Raw genomic sequence first — 21,733 nt, 5'->3', positions numbered from 1 at the left:
GAGTGTAGAGCTGCTCAGCGTCTCGGGTCCTGCTGTAGATTCCTCGAAAGTGTCACGTCAGAGTGTCGTGATGTAGCTACGATCTGGTTTAAACCGTCCACGCTGGTGTTGACCCTCCAGAAATATGTTTTAACTTGCATTTATTACATTATTATTGCTAAAAACATGCATTAATAAGCGGGATTTCCTTTCAACAGATCTGTAATTTGGACTAGGGATGTAACAATAACCAAAATATCGTGATATCGTATTGTCAAAAGTGTCACAATAACATCGTGGACCATCACAATATATCGAATTGCAAGTATCTTAAGTTAAAGTTCAGCAATATAGGAACAAAAACAAAGGGAACTACATAGACCATGATCCTTTGCTCCGTTTCAGTGCAGTTACATGAAGAAATAATTGTTACAAGCACTTTTAAGTTTTAATTGTTTGAATTATGACAGAACCAAAAAGTAACATTCACAGTTTTGTTAGTCTCCACAAAATATCACAATAAATATCAAACCGTGAGATGTATATGGTGAAAATATCGTACAGAGAGATTTGGATATCGTTACATCCCTAAGGACGACGGCGCCATCTGCAGTCCGACTTCCTCAGGACAATATCCCAGGTGTGTGAGAGTGAAAAAGCCCCTCGTCCTGGTTTATCGTCCCGTGGGCATGTTTTTGTATTTCGATTGCCTCTTTAGTCCAGCGACAATTTTTGTTGTGATGTTCGTCCCAGTCCACAATGTGCTTCTCTCTTTTGCAGATCTGTAATTTGGCCTGCTGGTGTCTCCATGGAGATAGACAAGTTTAATGATGGTGTGGAATATTTTTTCAAATCTATAAGATTTCCATGAGGTCAAGCAGGTCCGTTCATCAAAAAGATTTGGCCCTTTTCACTCTACGGCTCCATTCACACTAGTTCGTATTCGACTCATTTCGGTTGTGGATGCAGTGTTCGTTCACACTAATCTGATGGAAAACGGCTCCACAGACGAACGATCTGGTGCCGTCAGCTCCCACAAATTCATCTGAGTACAGATCTGATCCGGACACTGTGTGGACGCCTGAAAACGTTGATACGCTGACGTAGGAGCTCTAGTTGTGTCCTTATTGGACCACGTCACTGTGATTTGCTCCTTCTTCATTCACTGGGTTCGTGTCATCTGTTATGTGACGCTATTGTGGAAAACACTTTAAACAAACCAGAGACAATCGAGAAACAGCGGAGCTAGAACTACTTCAGCCGCTGCAACTTCAGACATGGTGCTCCACTTCCTTGTTTTTACAGCCCATGTGATGTTGTGACACCAGCCTGGTCATGTGACTAGTGTTTCAGCTGGTTTTGCGTTACTGTGTGGATCGGACTGCAGACACAGAAACAACGTTTCTGGATGCACATCGTTTCCAATGCGGTGACATGATGATACAGTGATTCGTTTCAGTGTAAACGTCATGACGTATGTAATGCACCAAATCCTGTAGGAAGAAGGGCAAAAAACGTCTTTCCCGTTGATAAAATTCACCAAACATTCTCTTTGTTCCGGCTTTAAATCCTCATTCTCGGGAATTGTTGCCAACACAGAATGTCTTCATCTACATCCGTCTCGACGCTTTGTTTACTGTTGTGCTGTTCCACAAACGGGACACAGGTGCGGAGGTTTGACGTCATGGCTTCACAGCTCTTCGCTGATTGGCCAATGCTCGGTCTACAACTCCCGGGGTTTTTGAAAACCGTCTAGTGTATTCTGATTCCTGACCTCGGCGCTGGAGAGATGTGAAATTGAACGGAGGCACTAGGTGGCGCCAGACTGCTCCAGGTCTGTTTTTGAGGAGGTAACAACATTATAACACGGCATAAAGATCACAAAAGTCAAATTTTGCATAATCTAGGACCTTTTAAATGTTGGAAAAATATGTTTAAACAATGAAGATAAAGAAGATAATATTTGTCTCACTTCAAATGACCATTTAAAAGAATGGCGTGGTATCAAGACGTCCATCTGATATTATTAGACAGATACACTGGTGATGCAACCTAAACCAAACACGTCCATGCACAGAATTTAGATAAGAGCGTTTGGACTAAACAAAACTCTGATAAATGAGACGCCACACACATGAGCTCATTTATTTAGCGAGAACACTTTTCAAATCAGATTTTACAAATATTTACGTTTACTCACTCCTCAATGTCAGCTAATTATGCAGCTAATATTTGTCCTTATCAAAGTGTTTATGTACAGCCCAGAGTCAAACCCGCCGTCCTCAAAGACAAACACGGAAAATCTGTTTGTTTTTTTTGTTTTAAAACGGGGAATTAGGCAAAATCAAACTTTCTACCATGTTATAGTGTTCCCTCATCAAAAACATGCCTGATCTAGTTTTCTTTTCACGTGGGATGTTCATGGACTGTGTAAATAAGTGGAGTAATTGAGGGAGACGTCACCACAAATGAAGCTCGCTCACGGATATACGAGCGAATTTGGAGCCAGGCTGTATATTTTGAATAGGATTTTTTTTTAAATGAACAAAATAGTGAAAAAAAAGCACCAGGATCATGTAGAGTGGGTTAATAGAACATTTTAAGACCAAAATGACGAGGTTCACAGCAGCAGTTGCATAAATTAGGAAAGCGATATTAATGCATTAATTACGATTAATTCTTTACAGAGAAAATAATGCTTTAAAAAAAATATGAATGCATTTTATCGCAGTTTGCCAGACAACACGGAATGTTTATCAGTGGACGCCAATTATACTGACGTACACAATTCCAACTACAGCAGTGGAGCATGAAAGTCTCTGGGTCTGTTCACGGTAAATTTTGATTAAAAAAACAAACTAAAACGACCTGATGGAAGTCCAGAAAGAACAAAAATGTGGCTGTTTGCTGCAGGTGTTCCAATCAGTAGGAGCAGGTAGAGGGCGCTCTTGGAAAAAGGATCAAAACTCAAACACAACGGCACTCCAAACAAGTAGAAAAAGTAAAAAAATCGCATGAGGAAAAATATAGTTAAAAGGCCTTTATTTGAATGGCCAAAGCTGACATGTTTCGACCTTAACTGGTCTTCATCAGGGCTTAATGGCTTAATATATTTTCCTCGTGCGATTTTTTTACTTTTTCTATTTGTTTGGAGTGCCGGGAATCCATTGTGTTTGACACCTGATGGAAGTATCGACAAAGGCACCATTTATTAGCCTGATTCATCACCCGGTTTCACTTTGTGGAAACCGTGTGACCTCGCAACATTAGGATTCGTTCGCTCAACCGTAGGTGGGTACTTTTTTTATTTAAGCAATTGCTGCTATTTAGTCGTGACGTATGTAATGCACCAGAACGCTCAGTGGTGTCCAAGTAATTGGCAGATGTGTTCAGGTTGTGTAAGTGTTTACGTCACATACATAAGGACACAGAAACAAACATGTTGGACCTTCAAGCTGCTCTGGCAGCTCTAATAAACTTACAAGAGGCGCCCAGCAAATGTACAGAATCTGCAGAGACGCTATTGGTCAGAGGTGGGGACTTACACACTGTGACTTGGACTCTGTTCAAACTTGAGTCACTATTTTTAGGACTTGAGACTTGACTTGATAAAATACTAGACCAAGACTTGGGACTTGACTTGGACTTGAAGGTGAGTGACTTGGGACTTGACTCGGACTTGAGCTCTATGACTTGAGATGACTTAATGCTTCTCCTAAAAATATCATAGAAAATAAATGGATAAAACATTTTATAAATAAGTAAAAGTATAAAAGAAAATACTTTTCTCTTTACAGTAGACACATACAGTGCTTCATTTTACAAGAACAAACTGGAACATGTCGCTCTCACTTCTATTTGTTACTTTGGATGTAACTGAAGTACTGTGATGTGGTATCCTCAAATGTACTACAGTAATACACAGTACAATACAGTACAATACAGTAATATAAAGTACAATACAGTAATTTTGAGTAAAACAGAGGGAGCTACATAGAGCATGATCCTTTATGACAAAAAAACCCCAAAACAGTAATGATTCACACTCAGATCTTGAAGACATTTAAAAAGGAAAAATTTGCATTTCTACAACTCTTATATAAATATACCATGACATTTTAAGTACAATTTTTCTTAAAAATTCATCTAAATTGCAAAGATTTTTGCTATATTTGGTACTTTGATTTAAAGCCTTGAAATGACTTGAAGCTCAAAGCAGACGACTTGGACTTGACTTGGACTTATGGGACAGTGACTCAAGACTCGACTTTGACTTTCCTGTATTTGACTTGGGACTTGACTCGGACTTGAGGTCAAAGACTTGAGACTTACTTAAGATAAGATTAGATAATCCTTTATTGTCTCCCATGGGAGAAATTTGTCTTGGGACAGAGGATCACATGTTTTATCTTAAACAGAACAACACAACAACAAAAGCACCACACAAACAAAAATAGATAAGAGACCAAGTGTGACCTCGAGTGATACATCAACAGGACCTTTAAATCACTCTTTGGATTCTTGGATTCTATTAATAATCACACCTTCTCTAAGCCTTTGTGCAGTTTGGATTGCACATTGCTTGAGACTTGCACAACATCGACTTGGTCCCACCTCTGCTTTAAGTGAACAGAGAAGGATATGAAATCACCTCTGTCAAACTCTGGATGCACCAGGTCGTCGCAGGTGAGTCAGACGGATCTGGACGAGACCTGGAGAACCAGTCAAAGGTGGGACGACTTTGTGGAAAGAGGAGCTGATGAAAATGCGCGGCGTGAAAACGTCCGTATGACCAAAGACGCCCTCGTTACTTTGCATACCCAGTCGAATTCCTCACACTTTTGCGTCACTGTATGTACGCAGATTTCCTCCCAAAAACGCTCGTCCAAGTGCAGCATAAAAAGTGAAAATGCGACGCCACTTTTACGTCTTCTTTTCAGACCCTCATCATATAAATGTACACAAAAACAAAACAAAAAAACTGAAACTAAGACACGTTAATACAGTTTTAGGCCACTCTAGCATTTTTAAAACAATAAAAAGTAACACGTTGATCTAAATATGTCACGTTACAGTTAATACCGCCTCTTTAAACTATGAAAATCCAACATACTGTTTCATTTTCTGTTTAATTTTTTATCTGGCTCATATAACAGTGTAGATTTACTGCTGGAAGAGGCCATTTCCTTTATTAATTTCCCAAATACAAAAATGTAAGTTGACATCTGGTTTTATTTCATAACAAAGTCTGATTAATATTATATTTGGGACATTTACTGTAAGCACACGACCGAGTTTGATGTAGATTTTGGACCAAACATCGGAACATTCGCTTAAACTGGAGATTTAACGGAATTTATGAAATATTTTGTCAAGGTGAGTTTGATTTAAAAGAATTTGCATGAATTTTGGATCCTTTTAGTGAAAATATAAGTATATCTGTCGCCCTCTGCTGGCAATGGCTGGAAGCAAACATACCACACAGATTTTTTACAGACATTTTTTTTTTTTTTTTTTTTTAAATTTTTTTTTTACAGAAGCAGTAATGCCACCAGGTTAAATTACAGGTCAGATCTGTGGAGAGCAGAGCCCAGTCACAACACTGCTAGAAGATTTTAAACAACACAAACACCAGTAATTAAATAAACACCAGATAAATACAGTATGTGTGATGGAAAACTGTAACATTCCAACAAAAAACACATCTCTGAGACGAGCAAGTGGAGCACACCCCCATCGGAAAAGTTACACAGTGCACCTTTAAACAAAAAAAACATATTCTACTTAAGCGTTATACTGAAACATTTACACCAGACATCTGCCGCTCCACTACGGCTCACGCGCCACTGATACTAATACATCTTCAAGGAGACCAAACCAGACCAAGTTACAGGTCAGATCTGTGGAGAGGCGAACCCGCTCACAGTCAGAATGTTTGTGATTGAATAAATATGAGGTGGAGCTGTTTAATGTCACACTGTGGAACATTCCAGACAGAGCAATGACAGATACAAACAAACAAGCAGGTGACAGACTCCCAAACATAAAGTTACACAGTGCGCCTTTAAAAATCTGGTATCATTTGTTCTTTTTTTGTTTGTTTTTTTTGTTTTTTTTTGAATAAAACCAAAAATAAGAAAATGAAAAAACAAAAAACAAGCTATTTTCTTCATTATTTGTCTCCAAAACCAAAATGAAAATATGGATAATGATTAGACTGTTGGTGTAGACTGTCAAGTGATCAGGACTGAGACCCAGACCAGGACCAGACCAGGACTGAGACCTAGACAGAGACCGGGACTGAGACCGGATCGGAACTGAGACCGGGACCAGACCAGGACCAGACCAGGACTGAGATCTAGACAGAGACCGGGACTGAGACCGGATCGGAACTGAGGCTGGGACCAGACCGGGACTGAGACCGGATCGGAACTGAGGCCGGGACCAGACCAGGACCAGACCGGGACTGAGACCGGATCGGAACTGAGGCCAGGACCAGACCAGGACTGAGACCGGATCAGAACTGAGACCGGGACCAGACCAGGACCAGACCGGGACTGAGATCTAGACAGAGACCGGGACTGAGACCAGATCAGAACTGAGGCCGGGACCAGACCAGGACCAGACCGGATCAGAACTGAGACCGGGATCAGACCAAGACTGAGACCAGGACTGAGATCAGGACCAGGATGTGGACTGAGACCAGGACCAGACCGGGACTGAGATCATAACTGAGACTTGAACCTGATCAGGACTGAGACCAGTTTTGTCCTGGTTTAGTCCTGGTTTAGACCTGGTTCAGTCCTGGTTTAGTCCTGGTTTAGACCTGGTTCAGTCCGGGTTTAGTCCTGGTTTAGACCTGGTTCAGTCCTGGTTCAGTCCTGGTTTAGACCTGGTTCAGTCCGGGTTTAGTCCTGGTTTAAACCTAGTTCAGTCCATATAAGGTGCAAAAGTCCGGCATCACAGTTTAAGTCACGGAAATAGGAAACGGCCGTTATCCGTTTTTTCCATTTTTTTCATTTAAACACAAAATCGAAAACTGAAAAAATGAATTGTTATCTGCTTTTTCATTTTGGTTTTGAAGACAAATAATGAATAAAATTGATGTTTTTTCATTTCCTTATTTTTGGTTTTATTTTGAAAGACAAATGAACGAACGATACACAGATTTTTAAATCTTCGAGCTCTCACATTGTCTGGACGTGACGTTCCCGTTGGAATAACCGGACCTGCCTCTGTCCCACCTCTTGCACCAGAAAACTTTTAAAACATCTTTCGCTCTTTGCTTAAACTGCTTCCCCACGATCACGTACAAAAACGGGTTCAGGGTGCTGTTGCTGTAGCCAACGTACGTCGCCAACTGTTCGCCAATGTCCAGCACATCCCCCCACGTGCATCCGGCGACAACGTTAAAATAATCCAACGTGTCCAAGAAAATAACAACCTGATACGGAAGCCAGCAGACGATAAACACGGCGAGCACGATCAGCACGAGAAACGCCGCTTTCCTTTCCGTGCCTTTGCCCTTGTTACTGATATTTTGGCTGTTACGGAGAACTTTGACGATGTGGAAGCTCGTGTACGACGCGACTGGAACGGGGATGAGAAACCCGACGATGATCACGGTGAAATTGAAGCGTAACCTCCATCCGTCGTGCGGGTATTCGAGGTAGCACGCTTCTACGTCAAGATGCGGAAGGTATCGCACGGAACGGAACAAAATCGCGGGGAAGCTCAGCAAAACCCCGGCGATCCAGATGACGGCGCAAATGATCTTCGCCCAAATCGCCTGACGGTGCCTTCCGTGCGACAGAGGCTGCGTCAAGACGAGGTAGCGGTCCACGCTCACCAACGTAAGGAACAGGACGCTACAGTAGTAATTCATCCCGATAACCACGTTGACGATCTGGCACATGGCTTGGCCGAACGTCCAGTGGAATCTGTTGACGATGGCGACCACCCAGAAGGGCAGGCAGGACAGCATGAGGAGGTCGGCCAAAGCGAGGTTGCCCAGGTATATGTCGGCTACGGAGCGGCGATGCTTCTCCAGGATGAAAACGGCGAGGACGAAGGCGTTTCCGAGGATGCCCAGGAAGCAGATGGTGGACATGTAGAAGGGCTGCATGGAGTAGAGCCAGGACCACGCCGCGGTCTGGTTGCACTCGAGTTCGGGGGAAGTTTCGTTGTCCATTGGTGAGACCTGAAAACAAAAAAGTCATACGATTTTATTGATTTTGCTTATTTAAAACTGCACTGTGTAACTTTTCTGGTGGAGGGTCCATCAAATGTCAAACTCTTAGAGATAGGGTGAGGAGCTCGGTCACATGGGAGGGGAGCAGTTGAGGAGGCTCGGGCATCTGCTCTGGATGCCTCCTGAGCACCTTCCACTGGAGGTGTTCCAGGCATGTTCCACCTGGAGGAGGCCCAGGACACACTGGAGGGACTATGTCTCTCAGCTGGCCTGGGAACGCCTCAGAGTCCCGCCTGAGGAGCTGGAGGAAGGTTGGGAGTCCCTGCTTAGACTGCTGCCCCCTAGCCAGGCTGGTGCCACCTAGTGCCTCCGCTCAACTTCATTTCTCTAAAGCGACTAGATCAGGAATCAGAATAAACTAGTCCACAGGCGTCAAACATAAGGCCCGGGGGCCAGATCCGGCCCTCCAAGACCTTTAATCTGGCCCTCGGCTGATTTTCTACTAAAATATTTTAATTATATTTTCTGTTTAAATATTGGTAATTTGGCCTCCAGCGTCTCTGTACGTGGCCCCTCCCACCAGAGCAGCACAAATGAAGACTTGTCTCTTTCCAAACGCTCTTAAAGGACGATCGTTTTGACTGTTGACCGTGACACCCTCATCAGAAAAATGTCCAACATGAGAAAAGTGGACGCAGAGTGAAAAATTTACTTATTCTTATTTGCATACGAGTTCATGTTAAAACTTTGTGTTGAAATTGCATTTTTCTTAAAGTTTCAGGTTGTTCATAATATTATAATATTTTGTAAAATAAAGAGTTCATCAATTAAAAAAAGATTTTTGTAATAAGATTTGTGTTTCTCTGCACAAATATTTGAACTTATTGCTATTTTTGGGGTTTATATGCCATGAGTTTTCTGATCTGGCCCCTTTACGATCAAAATAGGTTGGATACGGCCCCCGGACCAAAATGAGTTTGACACTCCTGCACTTCGCAAAAACCCCAGAAGTGCAAGTTCGGGCACCAGCAAAGAGTGACATATTCTGTGTTGTCAACGATTCTCGAGATCGAGGATTTAAAGCCGGAATAAAGAGAATGTTTGGTGAATTTTATCAAGGGGAAAGACATTATTGTCCTTCTTCCTACGGGATTTGGGAAAAGCTTAATATACCAGTTATCCCCGTTAGCAGCACATTACATACATCACGACCAAACAGCATCGACTGGTTGAACCCGGCCCCGGATAAGCAGAAGAAAATGGATGGATTGATGGATGGATGGGTCCGTCAAAAGCTTTTCTTCATGGAGATGTTATTGCTTTGTCTAGGATGTTTCACAGTATGGTTTAAAACTTTCCATTTTCATCGAGACCAAACCAGACCAGTCAGATCTGTGGAGCGGCGACCCTTCTCACAGAAGGCAGAACACTTCTAGATACTTCTTCTACTTCTGATACTAGGTTAGAATATTTTACTAGGCATTTTTGAGCTGTAAAAACCTCCTGCAATTGAATAAATGTAAGGTAGAGCTGTTTAATGTCATAATGCGGAACATTCAGCAGAGCAATGACGTATCCATAGAAACAAGAAGGTGACAGACCCCAAACTGGGAAGTTACACAATGCACCTTTAAAGTGCATATAACAGATTGTATGATTCTTTAATTTGGTGGAATTAGAACTATTGTAAATATAAACGATAGATTTATACAAACCAAAAAGCAATTTATGAAGAAAAGTTGAAAAATACTTTGAAAATGAAAATTCCTTTCTTGGAATTCTGTAATTGTTTAAAAGGGTTTGGTACGTTTGCTTCAGCTTGGACATTTTCTGTCATGATCCATGTAGTTGTGGTCTGTTTTGTAGAGCAGCAAAATGGCACAATGAAAAAAAAAAAAGAATATTTTGATTCCAAATTATTTAATTCAGAACACTTAATTTGGAAAAAACAAAACAAAAAAGTCATCATGTAAGAGTGGCCAGTTTGACACTAAACTCATCAGCCTTGCATTTATTTGATTACAGATGTTTTATAGCTCAAGTTCTTACTGTGTGCAGGCTTGCCTCTCCATAAATCTGACTCATAATCAGTGTTGGGAAGGTGACTTTTAAAATGTAATCCCCTACAGATTACAGATTACATACCCCAAAATGTAGTTTGTAACGGAATCCATTAAATTACTTAAAGTGAGTAATGTAATCTGAATACTTTGGATTACTTGATTTGCTGTAGAGAAGCAAAGACGAGGAAATCTTCACATAAGAATGTTTTGTCTGATAAAAGAAAAATTTAAAAAGTCCAGACTTTACTGAACCAAATTAAAAATAGTAATGATTGAAGACGAGGAGACACAGTCCATGCAGCAGGATTTAGTCCTGTTAAATCCTGTTTTAGTCCTGTTTTAGTCCTGGTTTAGTTTTAGTCCTGGTTTAGTCCTATTGGTTTAGTCCTGGTTTAGTCCTGGTTTTAGACTTGGTTTAGATCTAGTTTAGATCTAATTTAGACCTGCTTTTAGTCCTGTTTTAGTCCTGGATTAGTCATGGTTTAGTCCTGGTTTAGTCCTAGTTTTAGGCCTGGTTTAGACCTGGTTTAGATCTAGTTTAGATCCAATTTAGACCTGCTTTTAGTCCTGTTTTAGTCCTGATTTAGTCCTGGTTTTAGACCTGGTTTAGTGCTGGTTTTAGTCCTATTTTTAGACCTGGTTTAGACCTGGTTTAGTTTCTGGGAATGAGTGGAATTACCGACAGAAAAAAATAAAATAAATAAAAAAAGGAATATAGCCGAAAATGTGAAAACAGGAAAATCCCGCCATGTAATTTCAACAAAGTAACTGTAATCTATTACCACTCACTGAAACAGTAACTGTAACTGAATACAGTTACTCATAATTTGTACTCTGATTACATAACTCTGGTACATGTAATCTGTTACTCCCCGACACTGCTCGTAACTTGTTTCCATTGTGACGGCAAAGTTTATTTCCATAGTGTAAATCAGGCGTATCAAACTCAAATTCACATTGGGCCAAAATTAAAAACTGGGACTAAGTCGTGGGCCAAACTAAATGTTTATTGAAAATTTTCAACGCCATCTGCATGTTTTCTCTTCTTTCGAGATCTTTTCTTATTAAAATAAATGTTTAATAATATTTTTTCTTAAACACTGAATCCAGAACCAGCATCACGTAAAATAATAACAACATTTTAAATAAATAATGTTTCCGGCCAGCAGCTCTAATACAGATTTGATATGATCTCACTGGCCAAATATAATTATATCACAGGCCAAATTGGGCCCCCGGGACTGAGTCTGACGTGTCTGATGTAGAATATCAAGGCAAAGCAATTACATCCATCCACCGGAAAAGTTACACGTTTTAACACCAACTTTTTACTCTCTTTTTACTCTAATAATAAATATCTGATAATAATAATAATAAAAATAATACATAACACTTGTATAGCGCTTTTCAAGATACTCAAACAACGACAAACAAGAGAATAGTTAATGGAAGTTTTATTTTTTTTTTAAGAGGTAGGTTTTTTAAACATGGGGAGTGTGGACGATTCTGAAGATTTTTTTTCATTTGAATTGTTTTTGTGCATCTGAGCTCGTCCCAGCTGCTCAGAATTTAGTATTATTCTTAAAAATGTAAAGGCACAACATGCAACTTTCTGGAGATGGCAAGTGTCACCTGCACGATTCCACACTCCAGAACATTCCCCTTGGAGATAAACGTGTTTTACGCCGCGCTGTGGAACATTACAGCCAAAGGAACAACATAAACCTGAGTAAAACCTCCTCCAGCCCAAGCAAGAGCCAGGTTTGTGGAGATGCAAGCCCCGCTCACTTTAAGAACGCATGTTTTTCAATGCAATACGCAAAACCAAACCGATGAAGAAGCTTTTATTTTCGTATTTTTGGCTAAAATGTTATAAAATATGGCTGACAAAAGTGAAAACATGCACTCAGACGACCGATGTCTAAAAGCTTTTTTAGTTTTAAATAACATTTCAGCAAAAAAAAAACCAACAACAAGCCTTCGTAAGATTTTTTTTTGTACTGTGCTACTGTGCTTGCTGCTCCTTGCATTTCCACCTCTACAGGAATTTTGGTTTGCGTTTTTTGTTTCTTTTGACAAAGTATCGCTTTAAAATAAATCTCATGGTGCAGCCTAACTTTTTGCATGACGCTTTTTACAGTTCAGAAGTTGAATTCAGGGGAAAATCTTCAACCCAATCCAACGCAACGTGCAGCGCAGTGCAAACAATAAATAATATCAAACAAAAATAAACACGTTTGAGAATGTAAATGGAATGAAAACAATCAAAATACTAAACTACGACAGACCAATACAGATAAAACATTACCTTCTTTAGCAGCAGCAGCAACAGTAGTAGTAGTAGTAGTAGTAGTAGTAGTAGTGGTAGCAGTAGAATTACAGCAGGTCAAGTGGCTCTTTTATATAACAGCCGTGGGCGCTGGTCGGACACACGGACGTGGTGTTACTGATCCATAAGTGCATCGGAGCATCAGAGAGCGGCTCTAATGTGTTTGTGAAGAACCAGCTGCTGTTTATGTCTGACCACACACGCCAATAACTGTGTGAAAGCGGCGCCTCTTAGCAACCTGACAAATGACCGGCGAGAACCGAGGGCGTCAGCGGCACCGGACCAGAAAGATGGAAATCTGAAAATAAACAAAACTTGCTGGAGCTTTTAAGATATTTGATTCATCTGACATGAAACAGCGGGGGAGTAAGAAGTGCACACGTGTCTTTACGGTGAGTGGGGCTGAGCGGGCGTCATCCATCATCCCAGTCGTGCAGGTGATTCCAGAAGATTACAGACTGTAGTCGTAGTAGCAGGAAAAATCCAGACTGATCCATCTCTGTATTTGTTACTCAGATCATCTGTGTTGGGAAAGTTCATTTTCTGCACGAACTAGTTCAAAGTTCAGCTCACAAATTTCTAGTTCCAAAAAATGAACTAGTTTATCCTTCTTTTTTTTTTCTTTTTACGTTGCTGCGAGTGATTATTTTTCAGTATCATTGCCAAAGCCCAAATAAAACACAGACAGCAATTATTTTCACTGTTGGGCAAATTACTTCAAAACTGTAATGACTTGTTACTGTAATTTCAATGTAATTTCTTAGATTATAATATTACTGTGTTTAAAATGTAAAACATTACAGGAATATTACAGTACTTTAACTTACTCTCACCAAAATAACTGTGTGAAGATGCCGTACTTTTGCACCGTATACGAACTGAACCAGGACTAAACCAGGATTGAACTAGGATTAAACCAGGGCTAAAACAGGTCTAAATCAGGACTAAGGAAGGACTCAACCGAGGACTGAACCAGAACTAAAACAGGACTATTACATTAATTTAAGATATTCTCACCAAAATAACTGTGTGAATATTCTGAACTTTTGCACCGTCTATGAACTGAACCAGGTCTAAACCAGGTCTAAACCAGGACTAAACCAAGACTACACCAAGACTAAAGCAGGACTAATCTTGGATTTTGAATCTAGGACCGCCCCTGAGAGAACCCTGAGCCTGTGGAGCAGAGTGTCTGCAAAGTGCGATTGGGCATCGGCTGCTCTTCGTCCCGTGGAGCATGGAAGTTCTGCGTTGGTCCTTTTGCCCGCAGTCACCCGACGGTCTACATGGGCACACCTCCGGCTCGTCCCGACACTCGGAACCATAACGAAGGCTTTTCACCGCTGCTGATATTGCCGTGATTTTTGCGAACTTGTATGAAAAAAACGAATAACCCACCACTTCAATCCAGGGTAAAAAAGCATTGTGACGCTCGTTACTCACATTTGTACTGAGTAAAATATTAACATTTTTCCCTGTAATGCCACATTACTGCGTTACAGCAAAAAGCAAAGCATTAGAGTAATTTGTAACTTTTATAACACGTTACTCCCAACACTGATTAGATTTCATCTTCATATCAAATTCTGAATCCTTATCCAACCAGGGTTCACATGAGCATTTAGGAAACAGCATTTCCCCTGTGTTTTTGTCCATTTAGTCACGAAGAACAGCTCAACTTTCACCCCAACAGTACAGAGTTTATTTGTTCATCACCACAGTGAATACTCACGCAGCCTGATTCATCAGATAGTTTCACTTCACGTGGAAAATGTCTGACCTCACAGCTTTAGGATTCGTTTGCTCAACAGTAGGCGGGAACCAATCGCTGCTATTTGGTCGTGACATATGTAATGCACCGCTAATGGGACAAACTGGTATATTAAGATTTTCCCAAATCTCGTAGGAAGAAGGACAATAACATCTTTCCCATTGATAAAATTCACCAAACATTCTCTTTGTTCCGGCTTTAAATCCTCGATCTCGGGAATCGTTGCCAATACAGAATATATGACTCTTCGCTGATTGGCTGGTGCCCGGACTCGCACTTCCGGGGTTCTTGCAAACCATCTAGTGTATTCTGATTCCTGACCTTGTCGCTGGAGAGAAATTAAACTGAGCAGAGGCACTTGGGCTACATTCAGACTGCAGGGCTTAATGCTCAATTCTGATTTTTTTGTGAAATCCGATGTTTTTGCGAGGTCGTTCACATTTCCAATTAAATGGGACTTGTCTGTGACTTCAGTGTGAAAGGTAAACGGCCCAAAAGTGTCCCACATGCGCACTGGAGACACGACAACGTCAACCCCATGGTCAACCGCAGTGAGCGTCTCTGTGTTTACGGAAGTTGTCCAAATATGGTCGCGAGCATTGAGCACCTGGCGATTTTACAGTTCCGGTTTCCGCCTGCTTCAGCGCAGAATAGTGACGTTTGTCGCTTGTTAATGACGTGTAGGTCGGATGGATGCGCTTTGGCCGTTCAGACTGAAGTCGCATGTGAAAAGATCGGATATGTATCGGATTCAGGAGCACATATCCAAGTGTCCTGGGTCGCATTTGAAAAATTCGGATCTGTGCCGTTCAGACTGTCGTTAAAAGATCGGATACAAGTCACATAGAAGCCAAAAAATCGGATTTGGGTCACTTCAGGCTGCAGTCTGAACGCAGCCTAGGTGACGTCAGTCTGACTAGATACTCGCAGCCTGAGTGCAGAAAGCGCCACTATGTGTAGTTAACATGAAGTTGCAGTGTTAGTTAGTGATGTCATCTGCACTAACAGTTTATCGCCGTGTGATAAAATAAAGTTCTGATGCTAAATGAACATTAGTGTGTGTGAAACGTCTTAATGACCCGTATGTGTTAAATCAGGTCAGTGCGTAAATGAGAAGAAACGTCTCAAACTTCAGTAGATGCACATCCACTCATACCTGATCGATTGAACTATCCCCGCCCCCGAGAGAGTCTGAAATCTGCTGAAATCCTCCAAGACTCTGACACGATACAGACTGGACAGAGGCTCTTTCTGCAGGAGACATGCACAGTAGAGCCAAGTGCTTTGTCTTGTTTCGATGACGCACGCGGCGATGCGACGCTGGTGGTTCGTGTTGTTGCCAGATTGAATGTTTTTCTGCTAAATATTGTGAGCTCTTTATTGTGTGTTTCGCCAGGTTTTCACTTGGAACACTAAAGAAATCTGTCTCCTGTTCAACCAAATTAAATAAAAGCACACGCCGTTCACAGACGCCAGAATGAACACGCTCATAGTTCGTTCATCAGTGTATTCAGATCACGTTTGCCCAAAATATTACCTGCAGTGTTGTATCTGAATGTCCATATCAATCTGGTCCAGTCTTTTACTGCCTCAGGTCGCAGGCTTGACCCTCCTTCATGATGAACAATACACCAGACCAGTTTGACTCTTATCCGTGCATAGCCTGAGGTACTGTGTGGTGAAGGTCAGGTTAGTCAAAGGGGATTTCTTTTTATTCTGCTCCTCTTCTGCTCAACTGACTAAACACAGCGATGCCTGACGTCACCTCACTGCACTAATCACACACTTCCTGATTCTTAGACAGTGAACCACAGAATTCTGTACTGGAGCATGACACGTTTTGCTCGAATACATGGAAAAAAAAATCAGGTACGTCACTTTAACTAAACATAATGAATGAAAGCTTTGTTATTAAAATGATTTGATAAAGACACTGAACTATTAAGAAAATAAAACTCGCAAAACCTGAGAAATGAACATTGTAGAACTGTTTTTGTTCTACAGTTTCCAGAGGAGGCTGAAGTTTATTTTTGTATGTTTAATTTAGTGCTGTCATGCGATTAAAAAAATTGAGAGATTAATTAATTATGATCTGTAATTAATTCATCTAATTAATCTCATTTTAATCTCACCTAAAAATTGCTGAGAAAAGCTTCAATTTGAGGTATTTTCATTTAAATTCATTATTACATTATTGTGGCAGATCAAAAGACTGATATAGAACAAAAAAAGTGACTTTATAAAGTCATTTATTGTTTAACAAAATCTCTCCAAATTGTCTGTTGAGCCCAAGTCTCCATGAATAAGAAACTGTTTGCTGTAAAGTAGCAAAGACGAGGAAATCTGAACATTATAACTTTTGTCTACTTAAAGACAATAAAAAGTCCAGTCTTTCCTTAACCATATTAAAAATATTATTGATAGAGAAATGCTTTATATATGAGATCACCGGTTTTAGTCCTGGTTTAGACCTGCTTTAGTCCTACTTTAGTCCTAGTTTAGTCCTGGAATGGGTTAATCCTGGTTTTAGTTCTGGTTTTAGTTCTGGTTTAGTCCTGGTTTAGTCCTGGTTTAGACCTGGTTTTAGTTCTGGTTTTAGTTCTGGTTTTAGTCCTGGTTTAGTCCTGGTTTAGACCTGGTTTTAGTTCTGGTTTTAGTTCTGGTTTTAGTTCTGGTTTAGTCCTGGTTTAGTCCTGGTTTAGACCTGGTTTAGTCCTGGACTGGATAAGTCCTGGTTTTAGTCTTGGTGTTAGTTCTGGTTTAGAGGCACAGGAGGAAGCGCGGTTTACGCAGCGAACGTGAGAAAACACGATCCACACGCGGCTCACGGGAGCAGGTCAGTGTCCACGCAGTAACTACGGAAGGAAACGTGGTCCACGTGTTCTCAGGTTAATGACGATGATGAAGGTGTGTGTTTGTGTTTGTGTGTGTTTGTGTGTGTTTGTGTGTGTTTGTGTATAGGACAGTAGTGCAGACATCATGAGCCTATGCAGGTTGTTTTCACCAGTGACATTTAAGTTGTAGGCGATATTATATTTGTTATTTTCTTTTATATTTCACGTCGGGAGAAGAATTTCCAAGACACGAATGTGTTTTTACCTGTGCACTGCTGCTCTGTTCTACTGGCTCTTCCACCTCGTCCATTGTGTGACTGACGCCGCCAACGTTAACATGACGTTCACATCGCTCTTACTGCGCGCGTTTTGTGTGGGTTTCCGGCAATGAATGGAATTACCGAAATTAAAAAAATGTATAAATGTGTTTTTTTTGTGTGTGTTGTTGTTGTCCCAACAACACATAAAAACAGATTTTATAATAAAGCAACTCGCATACAGAAACAGTAAAGTTAGAGATTAAAAATGAGATTAACATAACGCGCTAAATATGACTGTAATTAATTAATCGCAATTAACGCGATAATTTGACACCCCTAGTTTAAATGTCATAAAACTAAACCAATGAAAAGGTAGGAAACTGGGATACTTATACTCACTGGTACTTATTACTCTTGTGTATGCTCAGGGCTGTAGTAGAAGTACTTACATTTTTTCAGTTACATTTACTTGAGAAACTACTCCTGCTTCTCAGAGTAGTTTTCAGATAAAGCAGTACTCTTACTATAAAAGTTTTGGCTACTCTCTCAGTAGTAGTAACTAGGATACTAAATTGCAGTTTGCTGTAATTGCACTTTACTGTAATCAGATTACTTAATAAGATAACGCAGTAATCTAACCTGTTATATTTACAAACTGGTAATCAGATTATAGTTACTCAGTGGAGTAACTATAGGCATTACTCTTACTTGTGCTATGTTTTTTTCACAGAGTAATTCATCATTTTATTTTTTTCTAAATAAATCCCTACTACAGTGACGCCGTTTGTCTGAGACGTGCAGCCAAACATCCAGCAGCAGAAGTAAAACAAATGCAGCTCGGGAGAAAAGTGCTTTCTCTCGTTGTAAATACACATGACTCGGCCTTCGTCGGATGAGTGGAAGAAAACTGTGGTCTGTTGTCACTGATGTGGTGGAAGCAGGAAAACTGCAAACCAAACCTCTGCAAGAACTGCACTTTACAACCAAGTTCTTACTGCAGAATGGTTCTGTGCTTCTTTTAAAATAGAAGCACTTTGAAATCAGAGTGATTACTTTTGAAATGAAGTTAGATTAAATTAGAGTAATAATTAGGTTACTTTTTGAAGGAGTAATCCATAATCAGTAATTATATTACGACCAACACTGATTGTGATTAAGTCCACAAAAGTTTTATGTTGATCGCATTTCAACATTTGTGTTTCCTTTGCTCTGTCAAATACATTTTTTTTGTAATTCTTGTGATCTATCTTTTGAAAATACTATTGTTTGAGCATGATTGTTTTGTCCTTCCAATTACAGTAAATTCAAATTACAAATCCAAGATTACATCCTGACGGCTTCTGTCACACTTACTCTTACTCGAGTAGTAGTTTCCCAAAGTACTTTTCTACTCGTGACAGTTGGCCACCATTCTGCTCCAACCACCCGCCCAACCTACTAAAAAGTTTCTCAATAATATTTTGCCAAGAGACACAATCATTTTTGAGTTATAATTTTGGAATATTTCTATTTGTTTATGTATTTCCACAGTGGATTCCTGGCATAGGCAGTTACGGTCGAGCTGCCCGTGGTGGTTTCTGGTTTGGCTCTGCCCGTGGAGCCTGTGTTCTGGGCCGTGGCGCCCACAGTCCCTCTGAGACACCGCGCTCATAAACCAGCCCGTGCCCGCCGCTGTGCGCTGTCAGAGCAGACGGAGCACTCATGTGTCTCCTGGAAAATCTTTGTCCTGTTTTTAGCTTTAGACAATGAGTCAAGCAGCACCAGTCTGTGTGCCAGGACACGCCTCTCTGCACCACACGCCCGGGCTCCAGTCAACACGAGGAAACACACACATCTGTTCAGAGACAAAACATTTGAACTACTGCACTTGTGTCTCCTCTGTAGTTAGAACATTATGTTAGAATCTGGACATTTTAAATCGTTAAATGTTGATCTTAAACGACAACTGAAGAATGAAAGATGTACAAATCACTCCAAATACAACTTAAAGAGGAGAAATGAGAAGGGGAAAAACTAGAACAGGGTTAAAAGCTGTGCTGTGCGGCCTCTGCAGCTCAGTGAGTGAATTCTGAAGGTTCTGAGCTTTCACAGGCGGCAGCTCTGCGCTTGAAAGCTCATTGCAGGAGCGGGCAGGAGCAGGACTGCACAATGCGGTGATGATAAACTGCAGTCCCGCAAACTAAATGTGACTGTAAACTAAAATGTACAAATGATTAATGTTTGTCTATCATACATAATTTGTGCTGGATTTTTTTATTTGGCATTAATAAAAACATTTTAAGCAGCCTAAACTTGTGGATGTGGTCTAATCTCATGCACATTTTAGATAATTCTTTTCCACTTTTCCGTGTTTGATGGAGCTTAAGAAATCAAACATCCTCATCTTGCGGGATTTTACGGGAGCGGGATTGAAAATTACAATTCTTTGTGGGCGTAGGTTGGAGCGGGACTGAAAATTCCATCCCATGCAGACCTCGAGCATGGCCTTTCCATTTACTGACAACAAGGAAACACCGGCCCCATCACCTGCAACAACAACAGCTTCCTTTAACACATTCATTCAGAACAAACACCACCAGTTGTAAGTCTCTTTAATCAGCAGTTATGAGGTAAACAAAATGATATCAACAGATAGATAACATGTATACATATGTACAAGACAAATAAATACATAAAAGTACCATTTACACGGACGTATTTACACTGAGTTTGATATGTTGAAAATATAGAGACCCTGCATGTGACGTCACGGTCTTGTCCCGGTCCACTTCACCAATAGATCACCACATTTTCGAGTCGTTCCTTTCGCAAATTTCGTTGTAATCAGCAGAGAGATAAAGACACAGGTTCAGTTGTATCGGATCCCGGTCGAAGCTGACAGACGAGACATGTGGACCTGCGAAAAACCCGTCAATATTCGGGGGTCCCCATCTCCGAATTGTTGAGCGATAGAGACTCACATGCGAAAAAAGAAAAAGTCCCTACAGACAGACTAAAGTGAATAGGCCCTGTCCAGTTGATTGATTGCACGGTGAGTTTGTACAAAGTTCTACATGTTGCTGTTTCATGAGTTCGTGGAGATAACTTGAGATGAGGACGGCCCGCGGTTTTAACGGGGAAGATAGAAACCTTTCTCAGTTGGAGGAACATCAGGAACTTCGAGCTGACCCTGTTTTTTTAGTTCTTTTTAGAGTGTGTGATGGGTTAATTGTATTTCGCACACTGACTAACATAAATCGGGGAATTTATGACCCGACCACAGACAAGTTATGTTACTAGAATGCTCGCTACCGTCGTTCGGGAATCATCAATACGGCGGCCAAAACAAAAACGGTCACGTGACTGCAGAGTCTCTATAGTCCAGGGGTCTCCAACCTGTCACTCGGGAGCTACCAGCAGCTCTCCACCCCCTTCCAAGTAGCTCGCCAAGAAATTTCAGAATTATATATATTCAGTGTTGGGGAGTAACAGATTACATGTACCAGAGTTACGTAATCAGAGTACAAATTATGAGTAACTGTATTCAGTTACAGTTACTGTTTCAGTGAGTGGTAATTAGATTACAGTTACTTTGTTGAAATAAATGGATTACACGGCGGGATTTTCCTGTTTTCACAATTTGGGCTATTCCCTTTTTTTTTTTTTTGTAATTCCAGACAATTAGAAATTGCCGGACACTAAACCAGGTCTAAACCAGGTCTAAACCCAGGTCCAAACCAGGTCCAAACCAGGTCCAAGCCAGGTCTAAAACCAGGTCTAAACCCAGGTCCAACCGAGGTCCAAACCAAGTCTAAACCAGGTGTAAAACCAGGTCTAAATCTGGTCTAAACCAGGTCTAAAACCACATCTAAACTAGATCTAAACTAGGACTAAACCAGGTCTAAACCCAGGTTTAAACCAGGTCTAAATCAGGTCTAAACCAGGACTAAACTAGGACTAAAACCAGGACTAAAACCAGGACTAAAACCAGGTCTAAACTATGTCTCAAACAGGATTTAACAGGACTAAATCATGCTGTGTGGACTGTGTCTCCTCCTCTTCTATCAATAATATTTTTAATTTGATTTAGTAAAGTCTGGACTTTTCATTTTCTTTTATGCAGACAAAACATCTTATGTTGAAGATTTCCTCGTCTTTGCTTCTCTACAGCAAATCAAGTAATCCAAAGTATTGAGATTCCATTACTCACTTTAAGTAATTTAATGGATTACGTTACAAACTACATTTTGGGGTATGTAATCTGTAATCTGTAGGGGAATACATTTTAAAAGTAACTTCCCAACACTGTAAATATTGCACTCAATGA

The 21,733-nt window shown here is 40.7% G+C and overlaps 1 protein-coding gene across 2 annotated transcripts; it reads right to left on the bottom strand.

Moving 5' to 3' along the window:
* Positions 1-6,746: 6,746 nt before the first annotated feature.
* On the bottom strand, positions 6,747-16,013 carry LOC110163500 (B2 bradykinin receptor-like). 2 transcript variants are annotated; one of them, XM_020928451.2, is made up of 2 exons: positions 15,871-16,013; positions 6,747-8,179 (listed from the first exon to the last, which is right to left on the bottom strand). In XM_020928451.2, the coding sequence occupies exon 2, from the start codon at positions 8,168-8,170 to the stop codon at positions 7,151-7,153; it is 1,020 nt and encodes a 339-aa protein (XP_020784110.2). In that variant the 5' UTR covers positions 8,171-8,179; positions 15,871-16,013; the 3' UTR covers positions 6,747-7,150. The 2 variants fall into 2 exon arrangements, with proteins under 2 accessions (XP_020784110.2, XP_055010306.1); XM_055154331.1 differs by lacking the exon at positions 15,871-16,013 and adding an exon at positions 12,542-12,604.
* Between the last annotated feature and the right edge of the window lie 5,720 nt (positions 16,014-21,733).

Source organism: Boleophthalmus pectinirostris, unplaced genomic scaffold (genome assembly GCF_026225935.1).
Source record: "Boleophthalmus pectinirostris isolate CB_2022bp ecotype Guang Dong unplaced genomic scaffold, ASM2622593v1 HiC_scaffold_10, whole genome shotgun sequence".
NCBI classification, from domain to species: domain Eukaryota; kingdom Metazoa; phylum Chordata; class Actinopteri; order Gobiiformes; family Gobiidae; genus Boleophthalmus; species Boleophthalmus pectinirostris.
The sequence above is the reverse complement of the archived record's forward strand: the minus strand, read 5'-3'. Positions and strand labels throughout refer to the sequence as shown.